The sequence below is a fragment of the Prinia subflava genome, chromosome 3 (genome assembly GCF_021018805.1).
Source record: "Prinia subflava isolate CZ2003 ecotype Zambia chromosome 3, Cam_Psub_1.2, whole genome shotgun sequence".
Taxonomy (NCBI): domain Eukaryota; kingdom Metazoa; phylum Chordata; class Aves; order Passeriformes; family Cisticolidae; genus Prinia; species Prinia subflava.
In genome coordinates, this window is record NC_086249.1 from 73227945 (window position 1) to 73252887 (window position 24943).

The window sequence follows — 24943 nt, forward strand, 5'->3', positions numbered from 1 at the left end:
CCTGAAAGGAGGCTGTAGGCCGGGGTCAGGCTCTTCTCCCAGGGAACCAGAGACACGAAAAGAGGAAACGGTCTCAAGCTGTGCCAGGGAAAGTTTAGGTTGGATGTGAAGTATTTCTTCACAGACGGGGTGATCAGATATTGGAATGGAATGCCCAGGAAGGTGGTGGAGTCACCATCCCCGGAGGCGTTTAAGCAAAGGCTGGATGTAGCACTCAGTGCCGTGGTCTATTTCCATGGTGGTGCTCAGTCATGGACTCGATCTCAGAGACTTTTCCAGTCTGTCTGATTCTGCATTTCAAGGCTGCCGTCGGCTGGTGCGCAGGGGATGACCGGGACAGCTGCAGCCCTGCCCCTCACGGCGGGGCGGACGCCGAGCCGCTTTCCCCACACGCGGCCGCCCCGGGCCGCCAGGCTCTGCCCCCGGGGTTCTCCGTTCCCGGCCCGGCTCCGCCCCGCGGCCCCGCCGCCGCTTAAAGGCGCCGCCGCCGCTTCCCCGCCCCCAACCAGCGCGGAGCAAAGGCCAAGGGCCGGCGGCCGCCGCCATGGTGTTGCACCCGGTGCTGGGGAAGCTGGTCAGCAAGCGGGTGGTGCTGGCCAGCGCCTCGCCGCGCCGGCAGGAGATCCTCACCAACGTGGTGAGTGCGGCCGGCGCCGCTCGCCTGGCACGGGCCGGGGGCGGCGGGCAGGGCGGCCGCAAGCGCCGGCCCGGGCCTGCGGGCACGCCGCCTCCCGGCCCGTGAGACCGGCGGAAGGGGAGCGGGGCATAAGGGACATGTCTCCTTTCGGAAACGCACTAGGGCAGAGCAGAGGAGGCCGTAACCTGTCATTCAGTTCAGCCCCTGCGGAGGAACGTGTCGGCCTCGCTGGGCGGGCTGCGGGAGGCTTTTGAATAGCACTTGGGTATTACTTACCCAACTTAGGTTGTTTAGTATTGCCATTCTTAATAATTCAACCGATAAATTGAATTTAAGTGGGAGAAATAACTTCAGAATAGGAGAGGCACCGAGATTCAGTCATGCACGAAGTTATTAGAAACATAGCATGCCTGCTGGGTGTAGTAAAATATACACTGTAGTAAATATACACTGCCCAAGTGTAACCTAGAGGCAAAAAGTTGGAATAATAGTTGGGCATTGTTTGATGAAACCAATCAGAAACTGTCTGGTTTTGTTTTCTGTTTATCCTGTGTATGAGGACACAAAATGTGCAGTAAAGCTCCTGTTAGAATGTGCACTGCTGTTGCATGACTAAAGTGCTATGAATGGATTCAATAAAAAAGAAATCCAGTAGTATAATCCTCTGTTTATGAAGTGTGTAAACTGTTAGTTTTTATACGAGAAGAATAACGAAATTACTAATGTGATGAGGTTCTGATAAATAAGGGTAAAATCAAATATACACACCATTTTCAAAATTCCGATTGTTTTGTTTTAGATTGCTTGCAAAGGATATGTATGCACTAAATGCTGAGAGAAGCAGTGGGGGTTTTTTCGGTGTATGTTGGGGAGGAGGTGTGTTAAAGTGTAAAAAAGCAGATGCCAAGTTTGTTACTTACTTAATATGCCTTGGTAGTAATGTTTGATAACGAGGTCAGATTGATTGCATCACTTTCCTCTGTTGCAGGGCCTGCGGTTTGAGGTGGTTCCATCCTGGTTTAAGGAGACACTAGAAAAGTCATCTTTTACAGCCCCTTATGAGTATGCTGTGGAAACAGCAAAACAGAAAGCTCTTGAAGTAGCAAACCGAATGCATGTAGTAAGTTACTATTACAGCAATAAGCTTTTTGTCTTTAGGTGGTGCATGTTACTGTGGCTTAATTTGCTTGCACTGCTTAAGTGATCCCTGCGTCCTTTTTCTCTCCACTGAATGCCAATGGATGTTTTCTGGTCATTTGTGAAAGATGGTGTCTTGAAATGGCCTAATCAAAAGTCTCATGCCTGCAATTCAGGCTTTCCACAAACTGAAGCAGCCTGCATCTTTTGTCAGCATCATACCTGCTCTTATGTGTGAGATACATATTCCACAGTTTCTTTGAACAGTCGGGTGTATGGCTGACCTCATTTCCATGTATTTGTTGATTGTGGAGACAGACTCCATGGAAAAAACACTGGTGTGATTCCAATGCTTTGCTGTAACTTTCACTGAGGGAGTGACAAGAATAGCTCAGAAATTGGGAATTTAGAGGTATTGGAGGAAAGCAGAAAAAAATTACTCTTTCTTTGCCCAGAATGTTTTGAAACAAAATTTGTCCATCTAATTTTAAGAAGGGAGAAGTTGACTTGATATCAGGTTCTGTTAAACAGGGCATCCATTTTGTAGCCTAAATTTTATCAAAACCAGTGATGCAAATTACACTATCAGTGGTGTTTGAATTAGGCCCTTGGCTGTGATCACTGTTTAACACATAAGGCTCTTTGCTACCAGAACCTATATAAAAGTCAAGCTGATTAAATCTCACAAAATGGATCATAATGATTTCTTAATAATACAGCTCTGAAAGAGAGAGGTGTTTATTGATCCTATTCTAGCAGCAGAAAAGGAATATTGAACACTTACAAATGAACAGTATTGCCAGATGTCACCGTTCTTCAGAGTAAGTATTGCATGAGCTCCAATGTAAATCATTACCTAGGATTCTGTCAACTACTTTCCAGACAATAGTACAACATAGGAGAGTGGATTTTAAACCCAACCCCACTAAATGACTTACTCTGGGCTTTCATTGCAAAACACTGTGCTGGTGATAATGCTAGTTCAGTGGATTTCAAAATGCTTCTTCATACAGGATTTTAGATTGCTTAAAAACGATATGTAGTAGAACTAACATACAGTAGAACTAACTCTAGATAACATTAAACAATTTAGAGCACATCAAGTCTTTGTCTAGAAGAATTGCCTCCCTATAAATGTTTTGTAATGTCACACAGACAGGTTTTGTGTCATGTTGTGATAAGTAACAGCGGTATACTGTATGATATGCAACTAAATTAAAACCTAACTATAAGGACAGGTACAGTTTAAAGTCAAGAAAGGTTTACAAGGAATTTTTATAGATCTCTGCCTTTTGTATTTAAAAAAATAGACTGTGTTCCCTTTTGAGAGAAGACTATGAAGTGTAGCTAGAAAAAAAGGGGTTATCTGTCAGTAAAATTTTGCTTGGAAAATGATCCCAGAGGGCTGTCTTCTCTGGCTTTCAAACACTATGGCTTCCTTTAAAGAAATTGTTGGCCGCCTTGAAGACCAAATTGACTTTTGAGAATGCACTTCATTTCCTGGATGCATTTAATCATCAATAACATATTTGGGCAAATTTGTGGCTTGAGAATGACGTGCTCAAGCCTTATTTTTGTGGTAATATAAATGTTTCTTTTTTTACGAACAGTGCAAAAGCAGAAACAGTGGTTTGTTTTCAGGTCAGTGTAGAGCCCTGCTTCTAAACCAGTAAACTGCTTTTTTCTTACCTTAAGTCTTAAAAGTTTTTGTTCTCTTTGCATCTTCTGACAAGTGGCTTCTTTCTTATGCTTTTGCAGAAGCATCTGAGAACACCTGATGTTGTCATAGGAGCAGACACTATTGTGGTAAGAAGTCTTTAGTGACTTAGCATTATTTTAATTTAGGACAAGTGTGGAAAACACTTGTATCTTTAGGTTTAGGTTTGAATGCTGCTGCTGCCGTCACTGTGAAGTTATATCTGCATTATGATACATCTTTTTGGTGTTTGTTGATGTGGCTTTTAGGTTTTTTTTCCCCCACAAGGCAATTTTTGAAATCTTGAGAGCAAGAAGCCTTACTACCAGTTTGGGGGATATTAATACTCCCATAAATATTGGCATCCTCTAATATGATACGGAAATTCTGTTCTCAGGCGACTTACCATCAAGAAGTCCAGGTCATGTGAACTGTTCAGTGTTGTGCCATGTAGGAGGAGGTCACTTTATACCTGACATCTTCACAGAGACAGTGAACTGTTAAGGACAGAAAATGTTAAATTATCCATTTGTTAGAGAGGTGCAGCCATTGGAGAGTAGAGTGTGGCACTCATGTGCTTGACACTAAATTACCTGTTCTATCAAAGTATCTGTGCTTCTTGCTTTGCTCAGTAGACTCAGGTCAGAAGCCCTGGCTGAAATCATGATTTAAACATAATTTCTGACCTCAATTTCTGAAAAGTGAGAAAAAAGCAGCACACTCACTTCTCTCTTTCTGTTTTAGTCTGTGGATAAGCAGATCCTGGAGAAACCAACTGATAAGCAAGATGCCTACAGGATGCTGTCAAGGTCCGTAGTTTTAAGTAAGATACGAAGTTTGAAGATGCAATTTCTCCATCACTTAGATTCGGAAAAGGGTTCCACAGAAGGGATACTTGGAATTTTTTTGGGGTTCTGTTGTGTTTGTTGTAAGTTTAGTAGCTCAATCCCTTAATTGGGGATATGAAATGCACTTAAATATTTAACTTTTTAGAACTCCAGGAAAAAAGGCAGACAAGATGTTGCGTCTTTGCATATATCCAAGGTGTCATGAAAATTTTCACACGCTTTCATCTTACAATACAGTATGGAATCTTTTGGGGGACAGAGCATGTGAGATGCTTCTGATCACATCCAAAAATATCCTGGCTAATCTTTGTAAGACTATTCCTTAAATAGTCTCTTCAAAGATTCACAATCCCTTGCTGTTGTACATCTATTGCTTACACAGCAGATAATAAAGTCCTCAGAACTAATTGGCCACAGCGTGGCACTCTGGAGCTACTGCAAGAGAGAGCCAGGGATAAGGGACTCTGGACTCTTCCTCTGCACTCTGGCTGGCCAAGGGCTCCCTGGGGGTGGGTCTGAATGAAATGAGAACATATGCTCTAGTTCCCTGTTACATCTTTAGTCTAAGTTGCATCACTTAGCTGTTTATTGCCAGCTTCCAGTGAAGACAGCCGTAAGAGTAATGTTTATGCCAGCTGGCCTTTTCTAATGCATTTGGAATAGTCACTTTCCTGATGTACAGTGAATGAGCTGATACCATGGACTACTCTTAAACAAGTGATGTGTTGGAGACTTGAAATGACTGCACCTTTTGGTAGTGTTTATGTGGTTATTTTTTTGTTTTACCAATGTCTTTTCACCAATACTGAAACAAAATTTATTTGTTCAGAATGCATGGCAGATCCATTGAGTGATATATTAATATCTCCTTCTCAGGCTGTAGCAATATAATCATGCAGAACTTTTCAGAATACTGTTGTTTAATGGACATTTTTTTCCCTGACAGGTTGAATGGGAAAGAGCACAGTGTTTTCACAGGGGTGGCTATCATACACTGCCGCAGTAAGGGTACGTGTCATTTTATTATGACTCAATATTTGTATTAAAAATTACTCTCATGATAGCTTGTACAAGTAAAGAAACAGGATGAAAATGTTTCATATACAGTCTGAATTGGTTTTCTATTCAAGAACTATCTTATCAAAATATAATACTCCCCACCAAAGCCAGCCTTCTTCCTGTATTCAGTTTTCACACAGAAAGTGACAAGACACAATGGAGTTTATAAATACTGTCTCTGAAAGCTTTGAGACTACATGAAAGGCTAATGTAAGTATTGGCATATTCTAAATTGAACTCAAGTGAGGCACTACAGACTGTGAGACTGAGCTGAATGTAATCCATAGCAACTTCATTCTGTTGTGCTTATAACAGTTGAGGCTTAATGCCTCAGACTGCTAAGAAGCTGTAGGAAGCAATACACCAATGTTCTTTATTGCATAATTTATATAAAAAGTGAGTGTTTTTTATAGAAATTGTACCATTAATGTAATTTGAGGGGTGTTTGAACGGCACTGTCTGATAATTGTGCCAATACTCTATTAGTAGAGCTTTTGCAGACATTTTGCTGGACATAGTCTTTCTGTACACAAATTAACAGTTTTTAATCTTTTTTGGAATGGTTACTCTTAACTCTTGTAAAATAGAATTAAAGTTAGTGGTGCAGTACTGCTAATATGCTAGTACAGTAGAGGAGAGCTGCTTCAAAAAAAATAAAATGTTAGCAAGGGGTTCCTGTGAGCAACTCAGCAATGTAAATAATGTCTTTAACCCTTCACTCAAGGAAGAAACTGAAGTGCACCCAACTATAGTAGTGATACTATAACAGCACATCTTATTTGAAGCTTACAAATTCGAACCACATCAGTCAGATGAATAAAAATATACCTTTAGTCTGCAGATTCCCCAAGAGATGCAATCGATAGAACAGTTTTGTAGAATACATTTTTATCTTTTTAACTTTTTAAAGATGAAATTTTTATTTTGAGCTGACTAGAGTTTTTATCAGTGCTGAAAGACATAGTAATCTGTCTTCTTATGCATCAGTTTTCTTATTTCATCTGGGTCATTAAATGTCTGAGTGTTTTGTTTTCATACTACCACCATTAGAAGTTGTTTAGCATTCTTCCTTGGTCTGTCTGTACTGTAAATATTTCTTACTCCTCCTCAAGCATTTCCACTGCTGCCAAAACTGTGGTAACAGGAGATGCTGACCTTGTTGTGTGTATAGAAAAGAGTAGAGACAGCTAATAATCTGTAGTGTGCACACTTGCTTGTGCAAGGCTGTTGCCTTTTGGAAAAGCCCCTGCCTGCAGTGACAGCAGGCTCACCGTGTACCACATGCAGCAGGGTCCATACCCAGCCAGGTATGCACCATATGCACTTTATTGCATCTTCCCTCAGCCACTTCCAGCTACAGAAGTCTGAAGTAATCTTGTCATCTCTTGAGAGATGATTGGAAGGTGACAGTGATGGTTCCAGATGGGGCTGCTGGATACCCATGTCTGAAGTGCACGTGCAGCTGTGCGTACCCGCTTTTATGACAGCAACATGTTGAACTCTGATATGTTGTTAAGAGTTCTTTGACAACAGTCATAAAATTGGAAGGTGGTTGTAGCCTTCTTTGTACTCAGTGCTGGGTGTGTGTGCCAGCATCCATAAATAGCTTTGTGTAAGCATTGTTAATTTAAGAATCTATTCCTCACAGGAAGAGCAGTCTGTAAGCCCTGAGACAGGACTGCAGAGGTTGAAAATGCAAACTCTTACTGTTTTGGCAAAGTTGAGTTCACTGCCCCTAAAAAACATTGTCCATCATTGTACAGTCGTTTTGTACATCTATGCAATACATTTTATTTTTCTTAAGCAAAATTGTCAAATAATTAAGAAATACAACCTAGATATAACGCTCTCTAAACTACAATTCCTGTTTTTAATAAGGCCTTTTTTCTTTCTGTAGACAGTCAGCTGGAGATGGAAATCACAGATTTCTATGAAGAGACTAAAGTAAAATTTTCTGAGCTGTCTGAAGAGCTCTTATGGGAGTACATTCACAGTGGGGAGCCAATGTAAGTAAGACCCTGATGCCACCACACAACACTTGAGAATAGGCCTCAGGGTACGTTATTAAGCCAGTGTAAAACATTGTCCTGTGTTCTGTGAAGTTGTGAGCTGTGTGTGATAAATGATAGTATGGGTGATGCAAGATCACTATTCTTTTGTTCTTGTGTAAAGCTGTCATTTCTCTGGTGAGAGTGAGCTACCTTTTTAGAACCCTAATGAATTTGAAAAGTGAAGATTTGAAATACTCTGGATTAGAACAAACACTTGTGCAAAAACTGTGCAATATACAATTATCTTTCTGCTAGCAGAGGCATTCAGGGATCTTCAATGCCAAGACAACGCATAGTTCATTACAAACAGGTGAAGAGTTAGTGTTGGATAGTCAGGGCATCATGGAGCTGTATTGGAAAAAAGCTGGAACTCAGTGTATTTTGTTTATCAAAATCAAGGATCAAAGAACACCAGCTCAATTTTCACTTTTCCTTGTGAAAAGTGAAAACACAGTTTGTGTGTGGTGCTGTGGCAAAATGGTCCTTCGGGTTATGCACTTCTACTACACTGGTTATATAATTACTGACCTATATAGGCAACATTTATAAGACAATATACCAGACAGCAGCGAATGGAAGAAATAGGATGAGAACAGAAAGCCTAATTACTACTCCTGAGATGAAGTTCACTAGATTGCTAAAAAAAAAAAAAGGTACTTATTTGGAGACAACAAGGAAAAGGAATTTGTCTTGAATTTGTCTTTCCTTTGTGTTAGCTGAAGCTGCCTGAAGGCATAGTTAGCACTGTGGACTGCATATCAGGTGATCTGATGTGAACTTTTGTCCCTGTAGCTTCAATTCTGACCATGTGAGAATATAAATTGTGGTGGTTTTTAAACTCATTTGTGCTATAAAACAATAAAGCCATGTTTTACTGGGGAAAGAGAAACGCCAGTGTAGACTTTGGATATACTTCAGTGCTGCTGTGGAAATGAGGCATATTTTGTGAACGTGGAAGGTTCACAACTTATTGAATAGAGTGATGTTAAATTGGATTATGTGGAGAGAATGTTTTGGCAGGACTACAGCTTGTAATAAATTCCTACAAAGGTTTTTGGAAGGTGATGTTTACTATGCTAATTAGTATGATGTTTAAATTTAGTGAGCCATAAAGTTGCAGTTTGAAGGAGAAATGACCATGGATTTTTAGGAAGAATGTGAGGTTTTCAATTATTTTTGAATATTCTGAATATTTCTTCTGGAAGCACAAATGCTTTAGCAGTACTTTGCTGCAGCAGAATGGCTTGTGAGCAGTGCTGGGTTCTGTTCGTTCTGCTCAAAAGGGTGTGTGACTTCAAGGTTTCTCAGGAGCAAAGGTTCAGAGAATGTATTTCATTACTCTCTGAAGCAGAAGCCAATTGATCTTTGTTTATATGATCCCGAGGATAAGGAAGCATTTGTTCTGACTCTGCAATGGAACTACTAAACATAGTGTCCTATAAATTTTGCAAAACAGTAAGGAGAAGTATCTCACAGCACTTTTTTTTGTTATTTTTGTTCTCTCCTCCATGTCCACTCATACAGGTTATACACTTATATGCGTAGAGGTTTTTCTAAACACTTCTGCAGTCAGGTGACAATTTCTTTTTTTTTTTTTTTTTTAATTTACTTGGCAAAATAATTTTCCGAAATAATACAAGACTTAAGGATCACATGAAAAAATAAAACAAAAATTACTAGTGCTGTTGAGGATTAGATTGAGTTCTTTTTCTCCAAGAAGAAAATTGGCATATATAGTATTTAAGTCAATCACTGGTGATAGAGACTAATACTAGCTGACCTAAAGTATGGGTACTGAAGGAGGGGAAATTGCTGCCTCAAGGTACCACAGTAATCCTAACTTGTATAATTGAGTAGACTTAGTTTCCTCCAGCTTCTTTGACCCAACGTTTTATTTTGTAATCTTTCCCTTACAAACAAGTTTCTCTGTCTCTGCTTACAACTTCTAGCCTGAAAATCCTGTGTGGTTTTAGTAGCTCTCCTCTGATGGCAGTGAAACCAAAGGACTCTGCTGCATTCTGGGAAGGAGGTGATGGCACATCCTAGAGCTCCACAGTTTCAGGCTTTCCTGTGAAGTAATAAAATGTAGAATGTAAATGTTCTTTTCAGTATCCAATCCCAGAACAAAGTGTTGTAGAAAAATAAATGTGTGGCCAGTTCTGTGTATGTTCTTGCTGGGAGTATGATACCGCTGCTTTTGGTGGGTTTTTTTTTGATTCCCTGTAAGCATTCACCAAAATGACTTCTGCCTCATTTAAAAATGAGAAGACATTTTAGTCAGTATAATATTCCTAATTTAGTTGATATAAGTTGTAAAAGGAGAAATAATTTAACCAATGACAAAGTTATAAGGTAGTGATTACAATGCAAGATTAAAGGAAAATTCCACAATTTACAGCAATTCAGAAAATCCTACTTGCTGCAATACTGATTCCTCTGTGTTTTAGCATGCTATTAGAAAGGGAATATAGAGGTAAGGACTAAAAATGAAGAGCTGTTTCTGATCAAATCTAAGGTTAAAAAATTATTGCTAATTTTTGTGTAGTAACTTCCTTTCTCAGGCAGTTTACATAGTTCCTTGCTACCTTCAGTTAATACATCCGAGACTGATTGACCTTTGGTTTCTAAGCTTGCTGACTTAGGCTTTCAGATTCTGCTGTTACGTAGGAAACATACTTTTAACTGCCTTGTTCCATGTATGAGAACAGTGAAATTGTTGGGTCAACTGCAGCTTATCTGACTTGTATATATTTCCATTCCACTCTGTGGAATTTGCATAGTTATGCCTAAAGAGAAATGGGATTTCCATGGTTAGTTTCTGTGCATGTACATTCCTGTGCCAAATTACTACTATTACCATGACATCTAAGAGCACAGTGCTATGAACCACAACTCTGTTCTATCTCAGATGGTAGCACAAGACATGGATGGATAGGGCTAAATAGAGGAGTGTTTGAATAGGTTGCTCTTTCCCAAGAAAGTCCTGTCTACCCGATCCTCATTTTAGGTATTCCTATGACTGAGATCTGCAAGATGCCTTCTATAATCATTTGTGTTCTAAAAGGTCAGCTTTGTTGAGCTGTGCTGGGACCTAACGTTCCTAGAGGCTTTTCAGCCTCTTAGGGAATTGAGAAGGGGTCAGTGTGCATCTGGTGACCCAGTGGCAGTATTGGTGTTGGTGACACTGTTACCTTTTGGATAGCCACAGAGGGGTAACCTATGACAGCACACTCTGACTGCAGTCACCTGCTGCTTAGGTGACTGTTGCACTTGCACTGTCTGAAGCATCATGACCTTTGGCTACGCACCCTTAGTAGAAATACTAATCCTTATATTTATGTTATGGTTTACAAGTTGAAGTGTTGAGCCTACCTAGTAGATTTAATCTGCTTCTAGCTTAGGTACACTGGTCTTTATTCCAGCCTCTGCAGTACTGGTGGATTATTAGTGTTCTGTGATACCTCTGCTCTTAACCTTAATTAGATCTATGTTGTTTTTGCTTTCTCTTCTCCAGGGACAAGGCTGGTGGATACGGTATCCAAGCCCTTGGTGGAATGTTAGTTGAGTATGTCCATGGAGACTTCTTGAATGTGGTGGGATTTCCTCTGAATCACTTCTGCAAAAAGCTAGCAGAATTGTACTATCCACCCTCTAAACATAATGTACAACATAAAAAGTATGACTCTATCCCTTCTGTGGACACTTTTGAGAACCTAAGTGATGGAGAAGCTGAATCTTCAAATTTCACAGAGTACAAAGTTTCTAGTAAGCTGGACAGCAGTGGGATGGATTCCTCGGGAGCAGTTTACTCTTCTGAAAACAGTTCTGCTGTCAAAACAGGTTTTACAGTACCTTCGGAAAATCAGAATGGAGTGTCACAGAGTGCATCAAAACTTCCATCCAAAATTCTAGAGCTGATGGATGGTTTTAGAGCTTCAAAGGTAAGGTAATGTAACTATTCATTACATTGTTGTCTGATACATTTGTTTCACTGGACTCCAGTATGTACCAGGTATTGTGAAATACTTCAGCTGGGGAAGGAATGTATTATATATAATTAATAAAAAAAGACCACTGACATTCTGGAGAATCTTAAGATAGCCAAAACTTCCGGTGTGGTGCAAACATTACTGGGTTTGTCTTTTTGTATTTGTTTTTATATGTTCTATGAAATGTCATTTTTTAATAACCTGTTTCATGTTCTGGACGTGTTTAACTGATAATATCCGTGCTATATTTGATGGAGGCATACTCATAACAGCTCATGAACAAGGTCACATGCTCTTTGCATCAGCCAGGTATAATGAGAAGTGCATAGATGACATCTTAAGTACTTCCAGATTTTCTACATAGTTCCAGTGTAGCAAAAACAATAGTGAAGAAGGGTAAGAAGAAATGAATAATGATCATTCTAGTAGATCACTGGTCTCCATCAAGTTGTCTTTTAAGAGGTGGGAAAAAAGTGCTAAAGTGGCAGTGAAATGCAAACTTGGATCTAAAGATCCAGCAACTTTGAGGTGAATGGAGGGGGGCACACCAGAGAGTGAACAGTAGTTTTGCTGAAACAGTGGAGAGTGTTTTTTCAGCTCTGAGGGAAGACTGAGTGTGATCATGTGTTGTGGTTCTGGGGGCGTGCTGCTTGCAGGCATGCAAAGCTGTCCAGAGAGGTTTGGGATAAAGTGGCTTTGAGGTTGCTGCATTTGTGAACTTTTTGTGTATCCATAGGGAGTGAGGTATTTGAATGGGTCAGGTGATGCTTAGCGTTGCTTCAATTTAAGTAAAAATGAATATGGAGAATCATCAGCATGTGGTTGTACATTACTTACACTGTTGGCATGGCTGTGATGTTGAATAGTTTTGTGCAGTGAAAGACAGTGGAGGCTGGAAATAAAAGGAAGAGCCTTACTTTCCCACTACTCCAGTGTAAAGTCATAGTATGAAGTACTGAATCACATGTTGAACTAGTAGGACTTTTTTTTCCCCACTTCCTGGATCTTTGTAAAATTCATTATCAGTAGCAGTGAATTGTGATCTGACAAAACTCATCATGTTTCCATTTCACAAAAACTCTCAAATTTTTTCATTTTGTTTCTTGAGTGTCGCTTCAAGAACTTTAGAAAGCAGAGTAAAAGCTCCTGCACATGAGGATATTGCTGCCTGTTTTCCTCTGAACTGCTCTGTTGCAGAACAGGAGGGGATCAGGGTTAAATACTTGCAAGTTAAAAAACTTTCAAGTTTGCTATGTTCCATATGTACATAGTCTGAAGTCTGATCTGTACTTGGATCTTTGACATTTTTTCTTCTTTAATTGCTTTTTTTTTTTTTTTTTCCTGAACTGACAATTACTAAATGGGTAGGTCAGCCAAGTTTTCTGCCTTATCTTCTCACCTTCTTTTTCCTGTTCTAATAGGTTCCAGTTGGTATCAGTCCAAAGACTGGGCAGGTCTCAGAAGCCATCTGGTTGTAAACTACACATAATTGGCTCAGTACTGTGAAAGCCTGAATTATAATAAATCCCAGTATTTGTTCTTACTACAATAACAAAGGAAACTGTAAAAAGAGATGAAGATGATAGAGAAACACAGTAGCAGACCTACCTCTCAAAGTTAATCTCTTTCTCCCTTTGATTTTTATTAAGCAGAATGTCAAGGCCCTTCTTCTCCTGATTACTTTTAGATTTAAATTTCATTATAGTGGTTTGCAATTGTAAAGAAATGGATTCTATGGTTGCTGCATTTGCCTGCATTGTTGCGCTCTCCGTAAGTTCCTTGGTTTTAGGTGTTTTGCCTGCTTCAGAACACAGAAACTGTAGAATTACAAATTAATTTTGAATGTAGAAGTATATATTACCACATCTCATTAACTTTACTCTCTGGTTTGGTTAGCATATCTTTAAAAAAGTTCAGCTAAGGTTTTCAATTTAAGGCAGCCATTGCCCATAGGCTTTTCTTCACCATCAGGCACTAGCTGTTCTCTTGTTCCCATTCCATGTGTACTGTCCTGTTAAGGTGTGCCTGTAATACAATTGTCCTTTGAAGTTTTATTCTTTTTGTTCTTAATCTCTTTGACGTTTTTCCTTAATTTAGTAAAATACCTGTATTTTAGCAACTGAAACTGTTATACTGTCTTAGTGGAAAGTTTTGACTTCCTTATGCTTTAGGTATATCAAATTTAATTTGATCTTTTGGTATTGGTTTATATGCTTAAGAATGTTCCATAAGGTCAAACAGTCATATAGATGGGGAAGTGCTAAATATCTCAATGAAGAAGTTTCATACAAAATTTGTAGGCTGCATTCCAGAATACTGTGAGTTCCCCTGTCTCCCAAACACTGTTGTTAAAAGTTCTATTACTTGGCCAAGATACTGAAACCCTCTGAGAAGGAAGGGAGCAATTTTTAGGAGGTTTGTTGATTTGTGCTGCAGTAGCTTAACAGTAGTTGTGTAGAATAATTCTAGGCAAACAATATCATTCTTTTGTTTTTTTGATTGCAGTCTTTTAAACACAGCATGATAACAGTTTCTTACCTACACATAGGCTCTATTTGTAGCCTCTAAGCTGAAGATATTTGATCATCTGAAAGATAAAGGGCCAGTGAAGGCTGTGGCTATTGCAAATGATGTTGGAACCTCTCTGTGTGGAACTGAAAGACTCCTTGATGCATGTGCTTCTCTTGGATTACTGGAGAAAACACCACAAGGTGATTCATTTATCCCACCCTGCAACTGCCTATGGTACTGAAAGACAGGCAGGACTGGAAGAGATGCTTTTAAGGTCACGGGTTCTGACTTGATATTGTGGGTAATTTGGATTTGGGGCAGAGGGGAAAGGATGGTTATTCCTTTGCTTTCATTATTAGTAGCTGGAATGGTTTCATGTGGGGGAAGGCTTTATGTAATGAATGCATTCAAGTGTCCTTTATAGAAACTTCAATTGTTTTTGCTCTCTGGACACAATACTGACCAAATTTCTAAGAAAAGGTTGCATGAACAGTCCTAGGGAGCAGTGTAATAACTCAAATGTGTTATCTGTACTTAAATCACAACAACCCATGCAGCACTACGGGCTCGGGGCAGAGTGGCTGGAAAGCTGCCCAGTGGAAAAGGACCTGGGGGTGTTCAAGAGCAGCTGAGCAGGAGCCAGTGTGTGCCCAGGTGGCCAAGAAGGCCAATGGCATCCTGGCCTGTACCAGCAATGGCACAGCCAGCAGGACCAGGGCAGGGACTGTGCCCCTGTGCTCAGCACTGCTGAGGACACAGCTTGAATCTTGTGCTCAGTTCTGAGCCCCTCATGACAAGAAAGACACTGGGGCTGGAGCATGTCCAGGGAAGGGCAATGGAGCTGATGAAGGGTTTGAAGTGCAAGTCTGATGAGGAGTGGCTGAGGGAGCTGGGGTAGTTAAACCTGAAGAAAAAGAGGGTCGGAAGACACCTTATTGTTCTCTACAACTTTGTAGACAGGTGGGAAATGGTCTCTTTTTACAAGTAATAAACAGCAGGATAAGAGGAAACAGCCTCCAGCTATGCCAGGGGAGATTTAGATTGAATAGTAGGAAAAAATTAGAACAGGCTGCCCAGGGAAGTGACTGAGTCACCATCCCTGGAGGTATCTAAAAGATGTGGAGGTGTGGTACTTGACAACCTGGTTAAGTGGTGGACTGAACAGTGCTGGGCTAAAGGTTGTACTTGATAACCTTAAAAGGCTTTTCTTTTTTGAAACTAAGTACTTGCTCCTTTAAGAATGACAGTACTTTCACAATTAATTACTTTTCGTGCAAAATAGATCATAAGATCTATTAGCTTATTTTCTAGTTATTTATGCTGGGAAACATGCCTTCAGATTTTAATCAACAGTTGCAAAGTACTGAAACAAAGCTGGTTACAACTGTGTTCTTCCCATAAGGTTACAGTAATACAGACTCAGCAAATACCTACCTGACCTCAGATGGTAAATACTCACTTCACGGCTACATTATCCATTCTAATGATCACCTTTGGCCTCTCTTCACAAACTTGGAGTCTGCTGTCAAAGAAGGGAGCAGGCAGAATCATCGAGCCTTTGGAAAGAAAGCAGATGATCTATTTAAGGTAATATAAACTCTTACTAGTATCACACCCAGCTGTGAGTAGCCCAGAACTGATCTAGGGGCAAATGGAGACAGAGCTATCTGAAGAAAACTTGTCAGTCTCAGAAAAGGTAGAAACTCACCAGTCCCAGGCTTCTTTTCCCTTCAACTTTAGGCTGTGAAGCAGTGGAGCAATCATAGAATATATTGGGAAGTTTGAGTACTGATAAAAATTTTCCAGATGAAGTGTTGCCCATGCCACTGTCACACTCTCAGAACTGTGAGACTGGGTCTGTTAAATTTTCGTTTGTGTTGTCTTTACAACACCAGGTACTACCTTACCACACGTTTACTCCATCCATATTGGATGCCAGTCAGTTGATACTGATGTGCATCCAGTTTAGGCTGTGCTGTGTAGTCCAAGCTGGTTTGTGTTGATGCAGTGGAGAAAGGATCTAATCTCCTTTGTGAAGTTTTGTAGTTTTGTATAAGCTTCAGGCTAATGTCTGTTACTGATAAAATTGTAATCCTTCTGCCACGGTTTCAGTCTATGTCATTCCTTTCCCAATGCTAACCCAGGTGGATGTGATCAGATTGGAGAATCACTTAGGGTTGTAGCTAGCCGAACTTGTCAATTACCCATGTGGTGAAGCAGGTTGAGAGGCATAAATATTTGTGCCTGTGTAAGCAGAGTAGTAGTGTAAGTAGTAGGATGTCTTTCATAGCACTGCTGGCTTAAATTGTATTTCAGACTATGTCCTGAGGTCCTTAATTTGTATTAAGCCTCAGGATGGTGATGAAGGCGATGTCTGCATCCCTCATGTATAGTCAACGGAACGAAATAAGAACTTCTGGATACTTAAAAGCTGTGCTAGCTTCGTGTTAGTACTTAAATAACTGGAGGACAGAAAGGCCATTGGAAATAATTCAAAGGGTCTTTAAAGGGAGTTGAGATACTTTGGTTTAGGATTGCTGTTGCAGTGGATGCCTAAATTGATATACAAATTAAGTTGTTTAATGTGTGTGAACTGGAGCTCATCTGGGTTATCAACTTTGCTTGGGTGATGCTTGTATCCTGTTTGGACCTGGGCTCCAAAGGCATGCAGGATGGTGTGTCTAAGCAGAAGCTATGGGCTGCCTGTGGCACTATGCACACCACAGCCTGGAGATACTTCCCCTTCATGGTAGTTGCAAAGCCAGCCATAACTGGTAAAGTCTGTATAAACTTGAAATGTAAAGGGATTTGTGTTTGTATCCTTGGAAAGGTAAAGGGATGAAGTTCTGCTCCTGAATGCTTGCTTCTTCCCTAACCAGAGAAAAACAGAATGATCCTTAATATTTCTGATTTATGGTATGATCTAATTATCTAGTTATTTTCCCATCATGGCAGAATAAATGTTTGAGTGAAATAAAACCATTTTGTGAGGATACCAAGAAGGAGCACTAGAATTTTTCTTTCCTAAATCTGTCCTTTCAAGATATCTGTGTGATCAGAATGCTTGAAGGGATGCAAAAATCTGCTTATCACTATAGCAAACAATTTGGATGAGCAAATAGTCAGTGGCACTTTTAATGGACCTTTTCATTTTGAGAACTCTGATGTTCACCACATTCACCTACTGCCTCGGTTATACGTAGTGTTAATTAACTAATGAAAATAAACTTTAATTATGCTGATTTTCCCCCTTTTTAGGACTATTATCACAGCCAGGAGGTAAAGCAACGTTTTATGGCTGCCATGCACAGCATTGCTCACCTGACAGCAAGAGATGTGGCTACAGCATTTGATCTTTCACAGTTTAAATCTGCTTGTGATTTAGGAGGTATTTCTTGTAATTGAACTTGTATACAAATTAAAGGCAAAAGCTTGATTTCAGTTCTGCATTTTATTACTTAAAAAACATTTTAAATGTATATTTTTTTACCAGAACTGCAGTAATATTATCTACTGTTATTTTTCTGCTATTGCAATGTCAGGATAAAAGAACAGTGCAGCTAATTGAAAACAGAGTTACCTAAATGGTATATTAGTAGTTTCAGATAAGTGAATGTTTGTTTCAATCAGTTACACAGTTCAAGGCAGAAAAGAAGATACTGGCTCAGGTGATACAGCAGTGGGGTGAGAGTGCCATTTTCAGCAGTGTTGTTGCTCTCCTTAGGCATATCCAAGATTTTCAAAAGTAATGAAAGTAGTGAACCACCACTGCTGGGGTATCAAACTGCACTGCTAAAACAAAAGTTCTGGTTCTTTTCTAATGGATTTCTTTTGTGTATTGTTGTAGTTATTAATGTCTAAGATGTCCACCAAAATGTTGAAGACCAATTATATACCTGAAGAAACTCTGCTTTTTAGCATTCCTTTTTTTTTACCCTGTGCTTCAAGCTGCACAGAGGAAGTGGTACTACATAGGGAAAGAGCCACTGAAGGAGGAATGCCTTATTTAGTGCCTTGGAAGGGGGACAGCATCTCAGAGGAATTAACCCAATACTGGTACAACCATTGCCACTTGTGCAGAGACTCCAAAACTTCACAATCAGAGTGTTTGTCAAATTTCATGTATCAGTGCTTTGTAAATGCTAAACAGTTAGAAGTGTTCTTCAACAGATAGAAGTCTTTGCCTTTTCATTTACATTTTGATACTCCCAAAAAAACCCTGAGGTACTGATATCAAAGGTCACATTTGCAATTCTTTGTCAGTAAGGAGTAATGCCTACATTCCACAAGCTTTAAAACCTTGCTCTGTCAACTGGGAAGTCCTGATGCCCACATGAGTTGTTGAGCTGTCTACCTCTGGTTCTGATTGCATGTCTCTATTTTAATGTTATATACAGCTTTGTCTTTAAAAATGTCTGCAAATTCTGGGAGAAAATATTTGGTTTGACTTCTTTAAACTTCTAACAGGTTGCACTGGAGCTCTGGCTCATGAATTAGTGCAAGTATACCCAAATCTCAAAGTCACAGTATTTGACCTTCCAGAAGTCATTGCAAATGTGTCTCACTTTCAGCCTTCAGGACAGCACGCTGCTCCAGTGACATTTGTGTCAGGTAAATGAAGCAAATCATCTTCTGTCTGATTTCTGTTATCCTTGAGCACAGAACAAGCTCTTTTGCTGCTGCTCCAACCCCAAACATATCTTAGTACAAGGCAAGTTAGGTTCATCCAGGCTAAATGGGTACATTGTATTTTTCAAGACTGGGAGGATAAAAATGGTTGGAGAATGTGGCTCAATAGGTATGAATTAATAAATTTTGACTCCCACTGGAAGCAGAGGCTGCATATGCTTGTCTGAGGTATTTCATTTCTAGACAAGATCAACATGGTGACTACAAAGAACTTTGTCTCCTTTCTTGCTTTAGGTTTGCTTTCAATTTTTTTTGTTTGTTTGTTTGTTTGTTTTTTTGTTTTGTTTTGTTTTTTGTTAGAGAGTTCTTGCCTACGATCTGCTCTTTTAACTACACTTATCTGCAAATCAGGGCATACCTGTACCTGTTAATTCTTGTTACTTTTGTACTCTGCTCAAGCACCTTGTTTTTGTAGTATGTACTCTGTGGTTTCTGCAGGAATGTACTAACTCTGTTTTCCAACAGGTGACTTCTTCAAGGATAATCTTCCAGAAGCAGATCTTTACATCCTTTCACGTGTTCTTCATGACTGGTCTGATGAAAAGATACATGTGCTGTTAAGCAAGATATCAGCTGTTTGCAGACCAGGTATGATTTTTTCATCCTGTGAGCTTAAAGGTGCATGTTAATGTACCTTTAATGAGCACTGACAAATGCTTTTCTAGTATGAGTTTACAATATTTTTTGTTCAATCATAGTTGCCTTTGCTTGAAGCTTTAGGCTTGTGTTATGACAATACCTACTAAGAAAAGAAGAAAACAAAGCTGCAAATAAAACTATATATTAAGCTTTTAATATAGCTGCAGGCTTCACATACAGCTGTATCATATCTACAGTTTCTGTCATGCCCAGTCTTTCTTACTAAGGTCTATCTCCTAAATTAAGTAAGCATGTGCTTATTTCTGTACATAAAATTAGCCTAACTAAAGTCCTAAAAAGCAGCAGATTGTTTTGCTATTGTTTTGCTGTCTCAGTAGAGTCCAGAATATGGACTTGGTAAACTGAAGTTCAGTACTACTTTATGCACACATACCACGAGAAATATGCAGCCTCTGACTTTCTACTACATTTGAATCATCGAATCATCAGAGTATTTTAAATTGGAAGTGAGCCATAAGGATCAGCAATTTGAACTCCTTGCTTCTTGAAGGAGTAACTAAAACCAGTTCATATGACTAAGAATGTCATCCAGATGGTCCTTGAACTCTGACAGGTTTGGTGCTATCACCACTTCTCTGGGGAGCCTGTTAGAGTGCCTACCACCCTCTGGGTGAAGAACCTTTTCCAAATGTCCAGTCTGAACTTCCCCTGATTCTTCATCCCATTTCCTTGTGTCCTGTCACTGGTTCACCAGAGAGAGGAGATCAGCACCTTGCCCTCTTGTGCTCCCTTTGAGGAAGTTGTACATGGCGATGAAGTCCCACCTCAGTTTCCTGTTCTCCGGTCTGAACAGATCAGGGGACCTCAGCTGCACCTCATGAATTTTGCCCTCATGGCCCTTCTCCATCCTGGTCAAGTACACAGAGGCACCCAAAACTGCACACAGAATTGAAGAAGATGCTGGATTGAAAGGGACCCATCAGGACCCCCAAGTCCAACCTCTAGCCCTATGCAGGATGCCCCAAGGGTCACACCACGTGCCTGAGAACATTGTCCAAACACCCCTTGAACTCAGACAGTCTTGGTGCTGTGATCACTTCTGTGGGGAGCCTGTTCCAGTGCCCAGCAGGTACTTGATACCCAAACAAAACCTCCCCTGATGCAGCTTCATGCTGTTTCCTTGAGTCCTGTCACTGGTCACAAGAGTGAAGAGATCAGTACTTGCACTTCCATTACACCTCATGAGTACGTTGAAGACCACAATGAGGCCTTCCCTTAGTCTCCTCCAGGCTGAACAAACCAAGTGACCTCAGCTGCTCCTTACAAGGCTTCCCCTTGAGACCCTTCACCATCTTTGTGGCCCTCCTTTGGATGATCTCTAATAGTCTTACATATATATTTATATGTATATATGTATATTACATTGTAGTTCCCAAAACTGCATGCAGTACTCAAAGCAAGGTTGTACCAGCACAGAGTAGAGTGAGACAATCACCTGTGTAGTGATTTACTGTCCTGATGCACCCCAGAAACATGGTTGTCCCTTTGGACTGCCAGGGCACACTGCTGACTCATGTTCAGGCAGTATTAAAGATCAGAGAAGAGAAAAAGTAAAAAAGCCTGACCACTAAGATCATGTGATTCCTTAATGCAACTCTAGGTCTGAAGTTTGTTTTAGAGAAGAGGATGCAAAATAAGACCTAGCCCATAAACTATAACCCTGATTATGAATTATAAAAGAATTTCGGGTGACTGTCTTAATCTTATGCAAAGTTTGGGTTATGACAGATGCTTGCAGGAGTTGTTTGGTTCAAATGAAAGCAAGGCTGAGTTTAAGAGCATAGGCAGGAAGTGATGTGAACTTCTGGAGACAGTGCTCTAAACTCTCATTTCTTTTTAACAACTGAATGGTTGCTTCCAGGAAGTGGTCACTGAAAGTAGACTTCTTTCACTGATTTCCACTGAAGACCATTTAAAAAGTCAGTCTGAGGGAACCTCTGTTACTGTCTCTCAAAAAACACTTAAGCTGAAGCTAAAAATACTTACATGGAACCACTTTTGGTTGTTTTGGAAATGCAGGAAGTGCCTTGCTAGTGGCAGAAACTGTGCTTGATGAACAGAAGACGCACCCTTCTGTAGCTGTGCTACAATCCCTCAGTATGACTGAAGGCAAGCAGAGAAGCGGCTCAGAATATAAACAGCTGCTGGAGAAATACGGATTCACAGATGTACGAATTAAGATCACAGGGAACCTAATAGATGCTGTTCTGTGCTTCAAGAAGAGGCTGTCACTGTAGTGTGCCCAGGAGCAATCTGGGATGCCGAATTTTCACCCCCTTGTGCAACATACCCATCATCAGCTCGTATTGGCAGTTGAGGATCATAAAGGACCTTTATCTGAAGCGTAGTTGTTATAGGCCATGGATACAAGTTGAATTGCAGCTTCTGCCAGAGTGAATTCTGTGCATTTTAAAAAGTGTCTGGGGCAGGCCAAAACTCCTGCTTGTGAAGTACCTTAATGTCTAGTTCTTCTGCAGACTGTATTAAGCTTAGACTTGGCATAGCAGTGTATAGCATGTCAAGTTAAAACTGTAGGCTTGTACTGAGCTACATTAATGGCTTAGTTTTCTTGGACCTTAAAATTAAAGAGAATTCTCCCTCTGTGGTGTATTCAGTGGTTACTACTAATTTTTATCAGAAATTAAAAATTAATATTGTACCATATGCCTAAATTTGGGGATGTTAGTCCTCTTTTTCACTGCTTTACTCAAAACCATCTCATAAATAGGGTTTTTAAGCACTTTTTCTACAAGCAAAAGTGAAAACAGAACAAACCTCAAACATGTTCCTACAATAGCTGTAAAGTCACAGAGGAACTTCAGCAGCCTCTGGCCTCCAGCCAGAGTATGTACCTGCACAGGCAGCAGCTGAGAGTTGTTCATATTGCTTACTGTCACTTCAGGGGTTTTCTGAATATGGTTGAATGGCCATAGATGATTTCTGTCTCAGTAATTGAGATGAATGTTAGGATTTATGTATAAAACCTTGTATGAAAATTAAAAAATGAAAGTTTCTTTGTGCTTCAGTCTTTAATTGGACAGGCGCATGCTGTATCAAATCTCTTCAAGTAATTTGTCTCTAATGTTACCTCTTTCAATGTTTATTTCTGTCCTGATACTTCATTGATACTTATTTTTTTCTTTTTAAAGTGTAGTGGAAGCCTCTTGGACATGAAAGTTACCCTTTCAAACTAGCTTTCTTCTCTGTCAGTTGTGAGCTTCTTGCCTGTCATTTGAGCAGCAAGAGTCCCAATAAACCGGTGTGCAAGAGGCTGTGCTAATACTGAATCACCAACCTCAGCAAATTAGAGAGGGTTAATGAGGAAGGTTAAGAGTTGCATCTGCCTGGATGTTACTTAATCAGGAGTAACTTTGCTCCTTGACCAATGGGCAAAGAAAAGGTACCACAGTGACTCAACTCATCAGAGAAACAGGCTTCCTACAGAGCATTTCAGATGCACAAAATCAGGGAAATGTACCACATTGGGGTTTCTAATTCTTCAGAAGGTTTCTGTGAATGGAATTTTGACTGATCTCATCTGTGCAGACTTTTGAAATAGATAAGGGTGAATATTCAATAAATGAATAAATTTTAAGTGTTTCTTTTCCACACTGACCTGAAGCTTTCTCTTAGCTTAACAGGTTTGTATGTTGAGAGAGAGACTTGTTCTGGCACTCAGATGTGTCTCATGTTACAGTTAGTCATGAAATTCATAACGCTGTTCCTTAAGCTGCTGTAATCTGTTTGAGTCAGAAACAATCAAATCCTAAAGATGGCACACCTGTTAATGGTCACAGACTTTAAAACTGTGCCCCCAAGTCTCTCTGACTGTAAAATTTGAATAGGATGTGGTTGGCTAGCACTCAGCCTTCATCTACTCTGTGATTAAGGCACAACACTAAGCATTAATCCCTTGGGCATGGTGTCTGTGGTCATGCACCACAGCTTTGCACTCTAAGGATAATGAAGTGTTGGAGCAGGTGGTCCAGGAAGGTTGTGGAATCTCTGTTCTTGGAGGCTTCCATGCATGAAGCCAGCCCTGAAGAAGCTGAGCCGAGTGCAGAGCTGCCCTGCTCTGGGTGGGAGGCTGGACTTGAGATCTCCTGTGGTTTGTTTCAGACTCAGATGTTCTACAATCATTTGATGCAGCCTAGTCACCTGAGGAATTATAAGATCATCTTACTAATATACTAAATGAGTTTTTTCAGCTGCTCTGAATATCTTTTGCTGACTGGTAGAAGGAGTGGGTTTAATAGGCAAACACTGAAAATATTTTCTAAGCAATACGCATAACAGGAAAATTTTCGTGACATGAAGAACGAGAGGGGTTAAGTTTTAAAACTTTTTGACATTTATTGAATGACTGAGCTGTACAAGTTGGAGTGGCTCTGACAAGATTGTCTTAAAGGTCAGAAAGGTATGAATGTTATGCTGCATTTAGTAATAAAATCACTATGAACTGCTGCTATTTTGATCTGAATTGATGTAAGGCCAAAAGGCAAGTATGAATAGAAGTGCTTTTGTCAGTAGCCCTCTCTTGCCCTTTCCCCTCACTGATCTGAATATGGAAAATACTCTGTAAATCAGATCATTTAAGTTCTGCTTTCATCCTTAGGTCAGTCCTACCACAAAGAATTCAGGTCCTACAGAAATAACGTACAGAATGTATTGAACAGAAACATTGACTTCTGACTTCTCTGCTTCTGTAATGCTTGCCATCCACTCTTCTCTCTGCTTGGCATCATTTCAATATGATTGAGAAGCAGCAGTATATCCCAAAGAGATGCAACTCTATTCCTGTCCTACTGTTTTCTATAGTCCTCATGCCAAGTCTACAGAAGTCATCTCCTTTTCCCCTGAAAACAGAGATGTGACTTGACTTGTGAGTGTTTGATCACTCCATACTGTAAAAGGGAATTTCCTGGGGTTTCTGAGAGGAGTGAATTATTCATTTAATAGTGCATTAGTCATGTAGTAGCAGAGCAAATCCATAAATTACAAAGGAAATCACCCAGATCTTGTAGTTTGTACCCCTCTATATGGTAGCAAAATTTTCTTGCCTGATAATGTATTAGAACTGTTGCATGCATTTGTTTGTAAATTAGGCTGTGCAGTTCTGGTGACTGAAATGGTGCTGGATGATGAAAAGAAGAACAGAAGCACAGCTCTGCTGCAGTCTTTGAACATGCTTGTGCAGACAGAGGGAAAGGAGAGAAGCAGGTCTGAATATCAAGCCTTGCTGGAACAACATGGATTCACAAATGTTAAAATCAGAATAACAGGAAATTTGTTAGACGTCATTCTCTGTGTTAAGACCTAGAAAAAATGTATTAAGTAGTAATCTGGATGTCTTATACTTGTGTTTGATGTTTTCTAATTATCCAAATACATTTTCAACTTCCCATCAATACCATAAACAAGAAATGTAACAAGAAATGTCAGCTTTGTGGTGTTGTTTTAAAAGGGGGGAAAGATTGATTACGTTTATTTTAGACTTCAGTAGAATGATGCCAGGAGATTCTGTGGCTGCACAACACATGTAGGACACAAATAGTGTCATCAGCCCAATGACAGTATTCACACTGCTGAGATAATCACTGTTTCTTCATACTTGGTGCAATTACAATAGGAGCTTTTAGACCAGCACACATTGCTTTGCCCCTGTT

The 24943-nt window shown here is 40.0% G+C and overlaps 1 protein-coding gene across 2 annotated transcripts; it reads left to right on the plus strand.

Moving 5' to 3' along the window:
- ASMTL (acetylserotonin O-methyltransferase like) lies at window positions 1–24713 on the plus strand. 2 transcript variants are annotated; one of them, XM_063392447.1, is made up of 13 exons: window positions 1–637; window positions 1626–1757; window positions 3533–3580; window positions 4215–4279; window positions 5265–5326; window positions 7275–7383; window positions 10943–11369; window positions 13966–14128; window positions 15331–15515; window positions 17187–17316; window positions 18396–18539; window positions 19083–19205; window positions 21297–21887. In XM_063392447.1, the coding sequence occupies exons 1-13, from the start codon at window positions 545–547 to the stop codon at window positions 21512–21514; spliced, it is 1899 nt and encodes a 632-aa protein (XP_063248517.1). In that variant the 5' UTR covers window positions 1–544; the 3' UTR covers window positions 21515–21887. The 2 variants fall into 2 exon arrangements, with proteins under 2 accessions (XP_063248517.1, XP_063248518.1); XM_063392448.1 differs by lacking the exon at window positions 21297–21887 and adding an exon at window positions 24383–24713 and having other exon boundaries at window positions 3–637.
- Window positions 24714–24943: the final 230 nt, after the last annotated feature.